Raw genomic sequence first — 12,674 nt, forward strand, 5'->3', positions numbered from 1 at the left:
GTGTACTTAGTTTTTCACATATGGCTTCTCCATTTTGGATTTATTTCATTGAATAAACCATGACACGTTGTAATATATCATGTGTTGTTGTTCAAGGTTGTATTTACCTAATTTTTAGACCTGCTAAGGTCTACACATATTTAATTGTAAGCAAACAGATTTCTCACCTTCAGTTATGTGTGGGGATCTCTGAAAGTCTTAGGAGGCCAGTGGTGAAGCTGGCTGATGGTGAGTAAAGCAGACATGTGGCTGAAAACATATCCTGTGAGACAAGGAGCTATGGAGCAGGGAATAAGAGGTCAGAGGAATAAGGTTTTTTCTGGAACCCTTAATGCATTTACAAGGGGGTAAAGTGTTAATTTAAACAGGACGCTGCTATCCAATACATTAAAGTGTTTAATTGCTTGCTCTCCACTGTTTAAAGGATTGATATGTTCCTCTGAGTCCTCCAGTAGGTCATAGACTCTCATTAGAAATCTGCACTTTTACACAGTTGGCTGCCCTGTGCAGGCTGAGCTAGCAGAAGTCAGATTAATAAATACAGAATGTTAGTACTAGTATGAAAGAGATGCAGATATAGATATTGGTCTGATAGGAATACATTAGCTTTAGAGCTTTTATTTGTGTTTTGTAGTCCAGCTTGACACTGTATAATGTTCCTCAACCTTGTGGTCCCAGACATGCTAAAATTCATGCTGCATCTTAATATGTTATCTCTTTATTGAAGAAGAAGAAAAAAAAAAATATATATATTATATTCACCCTTGCAGCCATGTGCCCAAAGGCTTTTTTTTTGCCTTCAAAGCATCACAAGCCTTAGAAAATACTGTCCTTCTAAGCTCTGTTTGCGGATGTCAATACAGACCACATTTTTCTAACTCAATTAATGTGATAGTGTTTAATCTTTTACAGAAATGTCTGCTTTCTTAACAATTTATTTGCTGAGTTCCTAATTTTACATAATTTCTGGTATAAAAATGTGGAAATGAAAATGCAACAGTTTAAATACTTTCAAAATCAGTTGGCTTGCTAAGATGCAGCTATAGGTAGGTGGCATGGTCACTAATACATTACTTTCAATTAACTATTTTTTTATAGTATTTGCATGCTTAGAGTATAATATGATAATAGAGCATGTTTACTTGAGATCTAATTATAATGACAAGGAGAAACTTAAAGCTAATATACAATAACATAAGAATAAATATTTTAGCAGGGAAAAATAATATTTTCAAAATTTGATGAGTTGTGATTTCCTTTAAAATACTCAAACTGTCATAATATAGAGAAGATATATATTTTCATATAACAGGAGGGTCTAAATAAAGTGCATTTCTCTTTTGAATACGTTCTTGCCAGGGCCGGCCAAAGACTTAATGCCGCCTGGGGCGAAGTTTAAAATGCTGCCCCCCCCCGGGACTTTAAACTTCGCCGACGCCATTATCTACCCTAACCCCCCCCTCCGGGACTTACCTTTAAACAGTCCTGCGGCGAGTCTCCCTGCTCTGCCACGGTGCCGGCTTGTAATGCTGAGCGCCGGCACCGTGGCAGAGCACGGAGACTCGCCGCAGAGGAGAGAGAGAGAGGGGCGCCGAGCGGGTAAGCGAAAACCACTCGGCGCCCCTCTCTCTCCTCCGCTTAAAAAAAAGCGCTCCATTGTAGGGCCGGCCCTGGTTCTTGCTACAATAATTTGTACAAACCTTTTTGTTTCCTGCATCGTGGAAAACCTGGTGGTCATATTGCTTTCTGGAGGGCAGTGCTAATTCATAAATAAATCAGACTTATGTTCTGTAAGGGGCAAAAGAAGAGGAAGACCACCTGTATTTCTTTATAATGGGCAAAAAAGTAGCAGCTATCTGTTGCAGAAAATGATTTAAAAATTGTTAAATTCATGTGTCCATTCATTTAAAATGAAGTGATTAAGATGCTAAACTGGTAAGAGGAACCACCAAGCAAGGATGGGGGCACCATGGTTATAGTTTGCCTAGGGAGCTTAAACCCTGGGGAAGCCCCTGTTTATTATAATTATGCAAGATTGTTGGCGCTTTTGGCATATAGCATGCCCATATTGGCCATCTCTCACAATGGTGAAATGCCCAATGGGTGGCTGGCCACAAATGACCCATAATCAACTGATCTGCCACTCCAGTGTAATACTGGCTGATGCAGTGTGTGTTTCCCGGCTGGATATGCCATGCTACGTAAACACAAGAATGTAATGTTCAGCCTCAGCCACACTTAGTTTACTAAAGTGCCAGGGTCGCCTCAATATCCCCTGTCCAGCCCTGCATACATCCTTACAGTATTAAAGTGTTATTGCTCTTCAACATACATTTTCTTTTTTACATACTTCCAATGTTTCACTTAGTAGTAAAGGTGAAAACCGAACAGAAAGTCTATAAAACCTGCGGGCAATGATATTATGAGACTGATAAAGATAGGTTGTTTGATTAATGATATAAGCAGCTTGTCTGTGCACTGCGTTTAGCTACTTTTACAGTGATAAAGAACAAGCTACATAAGTCTCAAAAGTAGATCTAGACATTCGAACCAAAAAATGTGAACATAAAGATATTTCTTAGATTACTTCAAAATCATATATTATAAAATAATAATGTTCTTTTCTATCAGTAGTCTTTTTTTGTTACTGTTATTTTTTTTATTACCAACTTTAATAATTCAGTTCAAATTTTAAAATGTATGGCATTTATATGTCTAACAGTTCCTTTGTGGAGGAATTTTGTCCCACTGCTCTTTACGACATTGCTTCAGTTCGTTGAGGTTTGTGAGTGGTTGTTAATGCACAGCTCTCTTATAGTCCCGCCACAGCATTTCAATCGGGTTGATGTCTGGACTTTGACTGGGTCATTGCAACACCGTGATTCTTTTCTTTTTCTGTTGTAGATTTGCTGTTGTAGATTCTTGACATTTCTTTAAAAAAAAAAAAAAAAAGGGGGGGTTCCCCAATGAAATTCTTTTCTCCATTTCATTAGTCAGAATGTCTGACTATGTGAATAAGACTTGTATTGTTCACTGCAAGGTACTATGATAAGGGGTCAAGGTGCAATTATGCAAAATCTAGAATCTAGAACTTTAAACAAAAAGAAAATACAAAACAAAAAAGCACATTTCCTATAAATAAATTTAATTTGATACTAGTAAGAAAAAGAATTGGTGAGGGCTTCCCGTTAAACTTGTCAAGTTTGATTATGTATTATTTTGCTTGGCTGAAAATGCCAAGGAGAAGAAATCCATAAGACCATAGGAACCCAAATATGACACAAATGCCTTAATATATATAAAAATATGTAGTTTAATGCAATTGAAGCTATAGCTGGTGAGTTGCCTTAATAATTGTTTTTCTTCTTCAACTAGGTTATAATTCTTGAAGACTATGCAGATCCATTTGATGCTAAACAGGTACCTGGCAATCAGGTGGCCCCTGAGAAAGTAGCTGAAAATGATGGTTACATGGAACCATATGAAGCCCAGAAGATGATGGCAGGTAACTCATTCTTAATAAAGCTATGAGGTAACAGGGTCTTGCTTGCATCAACTGATGTGACTTCGTGGGTCTTTTGATTACATGTGAGTCTAAATCTTGTTCTGTTGGCTACTGAGAGTTACCATGTACATTTAAAGGTTCCATCTATTGTGGCTTAATTTGATAGTATACATGGTTAAAGCTTGTTACCTAGTACATTATTTAGATGGTAATTTAGCTTTTTATTCTTTCTACTTGTGGCTACAGGAATCCATACTTCAGTGACTTACTCCTTTAGCATCAGCATCTAGTAACCCCTTCATATTGTAACAACAGACTATCACCTGTTTAAAGTTGCTTAAACAACCACTAGAACCTAGTGTTACATCCTTTATATTTTGCACCAGAGAAGACATTTTCCCACCTGGGTGGTAAGTATGTCTCATGATGGCCTGGCATCTCCCAGGTTATCAGAAACCAACATCTCTGGCTCTAGGATGACAAATGAGGTATAATTCTGCAAGTCAAAATGTTGTCATATACTACTTATGTCCTGCCTACCCATTGTACAGCGCTATGGAATATGATAGAGCTTTATAAAACAATAAATAATAATAAGTGCTCAGCATTATACCTCATTTCTCTACCAGTGATATCAATGGTGACAGGGCCACAAATACTGTGAAACGCAAAAGAGATTTCAGAGGGTCTGTCTATGCCCTGGAATCTCTAATGACCCCTCTCTGCTGTTTGATCACAGTGATCAGCAATGCAGGTCTGCTGGTTGCAGTGGGGATCACATTGTCAAATGGGAGAGTTTCTCCCAGAGGAAATAAATATTGTTATTTAAAACATATCAATTTCTTTAAAATAAAAACATTTATATATAAACCCTGTGAAGTCATCATGACATCATAAGGGATAACATCTGGTTTACAAGCAAGATTCCTGTTGTCCTGTGGTTCATTATATTGCAAAAATAAATAAAACAAACTCCTGTCTTTACGGTGGGACATACCCTTGCTGTTAAAGAGCAGTCTGTGAAAACTCTCTAGGGTTAAGTTTTCTGACATGAAGCATCTCTGTTGGGTAAAAGCCTTGCACTCTGCAAAGACGTTTTCATTAGTATCTTATGCCAAGAAAGAAATTGGGGAAACTAATATATATCCTGCAACATAATTAATGTTTTACAGCCACAAAGTGTGACAAGCTAGATAAATGTGTTTACAAAACTGGTTTCTCTTCAACTTCCTATTAATATGTGTGTCATTGTCTGTGACAGATTGCTCTTTGAGTTCATAGATGCCGAAAATGTTTGTACAGTAGAAACGGCTAATGTTACAAATTAGACACCGCTTAATTGAAAATATCTTAAAGTAGTATTCTAACATTCTCATGCCTAGGAGCAACCGGCAAATGCTCATCAGAATTTTTTTTTTATTTTTTTTTTCCTTCGGAATGTTAAATTGCCTCTTTCATTGTATTTATTACAACAAATTGAAACAGAAACATGAAGTGATAAATGCATGCTGTCAGTTTGTAACATTTAGTAGTAGTTATTTTAGTGTGTCACTTGCTACACATCGGGTTTAGTTTTAATATATTCCACTTGGCCTGGTGGGAATTGGAAATGCTCAGTAGATAAAGGCTTTCCAGACAGCTAAGTGATGAGTGGCACTGCAGACATGGCTGGCTTAATGTTAATAGGGCACCGGCTGCACTCCTGCTGGAGGGCCCTATCTACATTCTATTCATTGCTGTTGTGACTATTAGAGGCAAGTAACAAATCTTAATTTTCCTTACATGAATCATTTTGCTGTCTCTTAAACTACCCCCCCCGTCTGACTTATAGCTTTTCCCTTTAAGTTGTGAAAAAAGTGATGTATTTTTTAATACATACTTGATCAGATACTGCGGATTTAAGCATACAGCCTAGCCAGAAGAGCTGGCATTCACTTTGAATACTGATAGATAAAACATATTTGCTACATGGCAACTTGGTTGAAGATCTGAAAAAAATGTGTTACTTGCTTGAAACAGACTGAACAGTGACACATTTAACTATGAACAATAGTGGTTTACTTTGGGTAGTATTCCTTGCTTATAAGGGCTGAACTTGTAATGCATAATGCATAGTTGTGTTTTGGCCCCTGATGCACCAGAAACTTGCTAGGGTTGATTCTTCATTATGCACAGGTTGAATAAATAATTTGAATTGCTTAATTTTACATCAGATTGTCCACAACTCATTGTAGTAAATGAGCCCTTGGAAGATTGATAAAGTAGGTGCTGAATATGGCAGTTTGTTTGTGAGCTCTTAGTAACATTGGTAAAATACAGAAAAGTGAAGCCCAACCAACTAAAATATGAAATATTTAATAAGCGCTGTTTTCATTCTGAACTTATTTTGATATGAGGCTCTAGATTCACAATTTTGTAAATTCTCCCAGTAGAATTCTACAGCAACTTCTAATTAGTTACAAATGTTTCTTTTGTGTCTGAATAAAGTCCCTGTACTGCCCAATGCCTTCTCATTAGTGTCCCCTCCATTTGCTGGCTTTCTTTTAGCGATCTCATAGGACATGTGTTCAGCTGCATAGCGAGAGGACACCAGCTGTGTACAGTATTAACAGTAACCTCTGCTCCTTGCAAAGCAAAACCCATAATGCTGAATAGTGAGGTTTCCTAAGTAAGAACTAATAAGGTTAATTGATTCATTTCTGACGGCTAGAAAAATACGACTTCGACTGTAATATTCCTTAACTTTTTTTCAAGGTCTATTCAAATTAATCTCCACTAGCCTATCAAGATAAGTCTTCAATTCATTAACTCGTATTGATTTGCTCAAAGCTGCTCATCAATTTTGGTTGGTGTTTTAACATATTAGTTTGTTCTGCCTCAGTAAAACTGTTTTCTCAGGCAATTCAGTGAATCTTAATCTTCTCATTTCAGTGGACCATTTTGTGATGCTTGGCTAAGTAGTGTCAAAGGTGGAATACTCCCTTATGACATTAAATAGTGATGTGTGCTTTAACCCTATGATTGTTAGAAGATCAAAAATCATGTGTTTTTAGGCCTTGTAACGGTTAAAATGACTTGATCTAATAGGGTGTGGGCTTGAACAAAGAAGCAAAATAGGAATAGCAAAAATTTGGATTTTCATGTTTCGTGTACGCTTTTGTGCATTTGAGACCTGTATAGCATTGTACTATGTTTGAAAGAAAACGTTAATTTGTTGAAGATGAAACCTTTATTGGCCAATTGAAGTGTAATAGAGTGTACGCTTTTAAGGCTATCTAGCTCTCTAATATACCTGAAGAAGAGATCTAGATGGTCTCTGAAGTTTAATAGATTTCAATCTTTTGTTCACCAATCATCTTCACCAAATTTGCTCTATTATGGAGACAATTGACATTTAATATATTGGTTTCTAAACTTGGACATTTAGTCTGTGCCTCTATGATCAAGGTAATTAACAAACCATACGCTTTCTATAGTCTGGTAGTTTCGGGCTATAGACAGGGGTCACTTAAGCAATGGGATGTGTCTTGACCGAGTCACATCGGGACACTTGTCAGGGCAGCCAATAGCTGGTGGTGATCTTGGCAAATCTGTGTCTGTTGGAAGCAGTGCAGCTATAACACTTACAGGTCACGTAAGTTTTATGTGGTAGTGAACAGTGCACTTATGAACCTACGTGATATTTTGTATTTAATTCCGATATATGTGGGTAAAGTGTTTTTTTGTATGAATGCTTAAAGTTTAGTTTATAAATAACTGTTTAACCATTACCCTCTCTTTACGGAAAAACCCTGGTACTTGGAAATCACCTTTCCCGCACGCCTACAAAATCTTACTTGCTTATGTCAATAAATTACTGAGAGAGATTAAATTATTCAAGTTTGTAGTGTCTAAACAACTGTCTTCAGTCAATATAATTGATCCATGAAAAAAAATTACAATTAGCAAGTGTTATGGACTTGAGCTACTTTATAGGATGGTGCTTTATGTTATCAATTTACCTGAATAGTTTAGTAGTGAAAGGTGCCAAGTAACCTCGTTGGTAATCTGATAGATACATAACTTTTCTCTAGGTTATGAAATGTATTTCCCATGGATTTGAATCAAATTGCTTTAAACTCACAGACAAAACCCGCTTGAGTGACATGGCTGGACCCCTTACACATGCAATAGGTGTGGGGCTGGCCCCCTCCAATCACCTCAGGTCCTAAGCAGACACCTAGGTCATCTTGTGCAAAATACAGCTCTCAATAATTAAACATTGTCAATATATTAACATTTTGTTGGATTATGATCCTCAGGCGGCCGTCATAATCAGGTAATGAAATGGCCATATAATCAACAGAAAACCAAAGACAATGTGGTCAGGCGCTACAGGTTTCTAACAATCCTCTAATATGTAGCTCCGGTGGTATTGTTACAGTAAACAGCCCAAGAGCGCATAGACGCTGTCTTGGAGTACCTAATACTTTTATAGTGCCTTATTGTGAGCTCTCGTATATGCAATCTCATAGATATGTTCAAGTAAGCCTCAGTTGCTTTTTATAAATCTTTTATTGTCTGATGATACTCGCAATGTGTCTATTCTTTTCTTATATATTTGTTATATACAGTATTTCTTATATGCTGATTGATACTGTCGCATCCTGTTATTACAATGCCGAAAGCTGGATACAATATATCAAAGTGTGGATTTTCTCTAACAACTGCCAGTCCTCTTCATATTTAGCCTGTTAACACTAGAGCAGTGCGTTACTTTGCGTCTGTGAGTGAGATCCTTATTAAAACTGAAATGATAGTTTAATCTTTTTTTTTGCCTCAGTGAGCACTGTTGTCTTTTTGTATATATTTCTTTCTGGGTATAATTTTGACAAAATTCTATGTGTCTTTTGAACAAGTTCATTGTGGGTTCATTATTTACACCATTATAAGTACAGTATTCTATTGCATAGTACGTAATTCCAAATTGTAGTGCACACTACAGTATAAGGTATACGCAGTATTTTTGTGCACCTTGGCCACTATTGGTACAAACGTACAAAGACAGCAAAATGACTTCATTTTCTTCATTTTCTTCATTTTCTTTAAGCTGCGGTAGAATCTATTCCGTTTAGCCCTTTGTATTTGAGATATAAGACAATAACCCCCAAGTAAGAGATAATGGAACATTAACAGTTTTTTCTCTGCCTTAATGATGTAGAGGTGGAATGATAATTTTAAGGCCAGGCATTGCTCCGTAAGCACTAAACTGTATGCCTGGGCCCTGCGAAAGCGTAACAATGTAACGTGCGGCCTCTCATACCCAGCCATCAGCCGCCAGCCTTAAAATGCCCGGGCCTTTCCTCATCGGTGGTTGGGCCCTGATCATTTTAGCCATAAATTATGAAGGTAGGTTACTCACATATAAGTTAAATACTGTAAAACAAAAAGAAACAAAGTTTGCAAAACACGCATAACCGTAACAAGAGAATGGAAACAGGAAATTGCATAAGGGGAATGAAAACGGCTGGTAATCATAATTTTGCACATTTCTGTGAAAGATGATTATTTGAATACCACAATTATCATGCACGTATTCTACCCACAAACGGCATCTGATTGCTCTTTGCTCTGTCCCCTGGAGATTCCTATCTCATTCCATGACAACCTATCAACTGAGATTTTTACTGCCAAAATACCTGTATTTCTTCTTAGAAAATGTGGTGTAAGCAATGTTTGCAGTGAAAACAAAACCATGTCAGTTTCACCCATATATCGCAAAAGTAGGAATGTTTAAATAATTTGCCTTTTGTTTTCATCTGTTGTCTTCTAAAATAGCAGCATGAACAAAGGTTCTTTTTGAAAGTGCTGGAATTGTATAACATGAAAAGGGGGGGGGGTTTCTGAAATGTTGTGTAGCAAAAATAGTTTTTGGGCATATAAATTCAAACTTCTATCTACCTATCTATCTATCTATCTATCTATCTATCTATCTAATGCATGTGTTTCAATCTGTCATCTGTTGCACAAAATCCACTTAAATTGAAGTCAATACGAATGGACACAAGGACAAGGTGTGTTTCAAAATCAATAAATAAAACAATAGGAGAAAGGCATATCCCTAGGCATATTAGACAGTCTTTGGTTGTAAAAACTTCAAGGGTCCTATAAGTCACCCCTGTATCACCTTGTTTTCTTTATTGTTGCAATCATAGAAAAGCAATGGAAAACTATTCTTTTTAATTTGTAGTTACAAACCTTTTGCCCTTAAAGCAATAACACAACTTTATCCAAGGTCTGAAAAGCTTTGGAATGTAACAAAATTATTGTTGCTTGTAAAAATTGTTAATATGATATAAAAACAAAATTGTACACCCCTCTCCAACGATTATAGGAAGATGTGTAGGCTTCTGCCACTTCAATGAAATTTTGGACTTTCTGCGTCTGTTCGTTTTTTAGATCATTTGGCTTCACCCCAAAGTCCCAAGAAAACAGGAGGGAGGACAATAAAGAATGGTCGATTATCTTCCGTGAGTTAGGCATACCTCCCAACAATTCAAATGAACACTTTAAGGAGTATGACCTGGGCTGGTGCAAGGATTTTTGTCACCTTAGGCAAAACCTTATTGTGCTACACTTCTGGTGCCCTGGCCACTTTATGCCATGCCCTTGGGGTGGGTCATGTGACCACATCATACATATCTCTCTCTTACATCTTTCTCTTTATCTCTCCCTTTTTTCAATTTATTCTATACTATCTCTATCCATCACTTACATTTCTCCTTTCTGAAGTCCTTCTTCTTGCAGGCCTCCATCATGGTGTGCCTGACCTATGATGTCCTATCCCAGTGTTCGGCAGTAAGATTGAATGTACTGCCAGTTAGAGGGAGATCAATAATCTCCCCAACAAGCCCTTCTCCCCTAGCAGTGGACAGACCAGCCCAACACATAAGAGGTGCCCCCAAGCTACATGTGCTCCAGGCCTACCTTGCTTATAGGTAGCGCCAGCCTAGAGTATTGCTATGGGGCCAGGCTTTACAAAGAATTTTTATGTGAAGCTGTGACCCATTGCATTATTTATTTGTTTACATTTTTATGTAACATTTAATGGAGGAAAGTGGAATAGGATGACTAAAAAGAGGGACTGTGCATCGTAGAGTGCTTAGGTCAATATTTTTCATATTCTATATGATAAAAGGGTTACGCTGTTATCCTCAGCACTCTGCCGATATGACTGAACTATCAACCACTTAAAGGCATGATTTCCTAAAAGACTGAGAATTCTTGAGAAAATAACTGGTATGACAAACATGTGGAAATGTATTTTAAATACCCTGTAGCTATTTTATAAATTGGGTTCTGGACAAAATGCTTTTCGGTGCTGTTGGAAGTGGATTCCAAGATTAACCTTCACAGGGTTAAAGCAGGACCTTTTTGTTTTGTCTTATCTTCCCACAACAGGCTGGAGTAAGTGCCAGATTAAAAGAGAAATCGTTCTTAACCCATCACCTTTCTACATAATATAAATGCCCAGGGGACATTCATTTGAATCTCGTCTTACAGCGTTGTGAAAGAAGTTGTTTACATAAATAGGATTATGCCTTTTCATATTTATTTCATTATGATGTGACATACCTTTCTCACAAAAGAATATAGAAAAATATAGCTGCCCATGAAAATAAAAGCTTTACAGTTTATGCAGTATTCCCCTATAAGGCATAACACTGGTTTATTTGGAAACAGAATTACAATGATGGATATTATTATAATTATCTTTTATTAAGCACCAGTTAACATATACATAACAGTTATAGTTCCTGGCAGAAATGGTGGGCATTTAAGGGCCCGCTTGTGAGCTTACAATGTAAGGAGCTTACAATGGCAATGACGGCAGTAATAGCTCTTTACATCACTGTGGAGGAATGTTGGCGAACTCTTATTGGCAGAATTGTTTTATTTCAACCACATTGGAAGGTTTTTTTGAGCATGAACTGCCTTTTTAAGTTCATACTACAGAATCTCAATCAGCTTCAAGTCAGGATTTTATCTAGGCTGCTCCATAACCTTCATTTTGTTTCTTTTGAGCCATTCAGAGGTAGACTTGCTTGTATGCGTTGGATCATTGTCTTACTGCATAACTAAACTGCACTCTGCCAGACATTCTCCTTCCTGATTTTCTGGTAGAGAGCAGAATTCATGGTTCCGTCAATTATGGCAAGTCGCCCAGGTTCTAAAGCAACAAAGGAGGCCCAGAACATACACTACCACTACTGTGTTTGACTGTTGCTATGATCTTATTGTGGAATCCTATATTAGCTTTATGACAGATGTATCAGGACATATGTCTTTCAAAAAGTTCCACTTTTGTCTCATCAATCCACAGAATATTATACCAAATCTCTTGGGGGTCATCAAGATGTTTTACGCCAAACATGAGACGAACCTTTGTGCAAAAATGTAATCCGTGGAAGAGTTGCAAGGCCACATAGGCCACTAAATATAGCCACATAAAGAAGCAAAGGCACTGCTTCAGACCTGAGGACAATAGGAAAACTATTGAAAGATTAACTTTTAAGTATTACCTTTGTTATTGGACTAACATATCATTGCATACCACATTACTCTGGTGTTTTGGTATCTTATTTATATATATTTATTTAGTGTTTTTTCAGTGGCATGACTTATTAGTGCCCCCCACTTTTGACTGTGGTATCTTATGTGTGCCCCCCCCACATATATTGTTCCTAGAGTCACCACTGCTCTTGTTATCATTGTCTAGTAGTAAAACTAGTCTCATGGCCGAAACTTTTAAGTGTTTAAATCAGGAAGGCGACAAATACATTTCACATCACTGTAGTCACAGTCCGGTATAATTCTATTGAGCCCAAAATTTCTTCCCTCAACCTAAATATACAACACTGTTCTTAATTATTCAATATATGCCTCGTCCAATTAAAATGCAAGCTACCCTGGTATAAATTCAGTTCACCCAATTTAAATACAACCTCTGCACTCACGAGTACATGCCCTCTTGACAGAGGTATTGAAATAGACTATACACAAACTAGGTTGCAAATTTGTTAAGAAGGACGGTCAAACAAATCTGAAGTCATGGCTGGCAGCAGACAAATTGATCAGGTGGGAATCAGGAATACCAGGGTCAAACACGTTGCAGGGCTCACTTGCTGCT

The 12,674-nt window shown here is 37.3% G+C and overlaps 1 protein-coding gene across 3 annotated transcripts in view; it reads left to right on the forward strand.

The window, feature by feature from the left end:
- SHF (Src homology 2 domain containing F) overlaps positions 1-12,674 on the forward strand; it is a 107,269-nt gene that overhangs the window by 26,832 nt on the left and 67,763 nt on the right. For all 3 annotated transcript variants that reach the window (XM_053461852.1, XM_053461853.1, XM_053461854.1), the window contains exon 2: positions 3,376-3,505. In XM_053461852.1, coding sequence (XP_053317827.1) covers positions 3,376-3,505 — 130 coding nt within the window. The remainder of the gene's footprint in view (positions 1-3,375; positions 3,506-12,674) is intronic.

The sequence above is a fragment of the Spea bombifrons genome, chromosome 4, assembly GCF_027358695.1.
Source record: "Spea bombifrons isolate aSpeBom1 chromosome 4, aSpeBom1.2.pri, whole genome shotgun sequence".
Lineage (NCBI taxonomy): Eukaryota > Metazoa > Chordata > Amphibia > Anura > Pelobatidae > Spea > Spea bombifrons.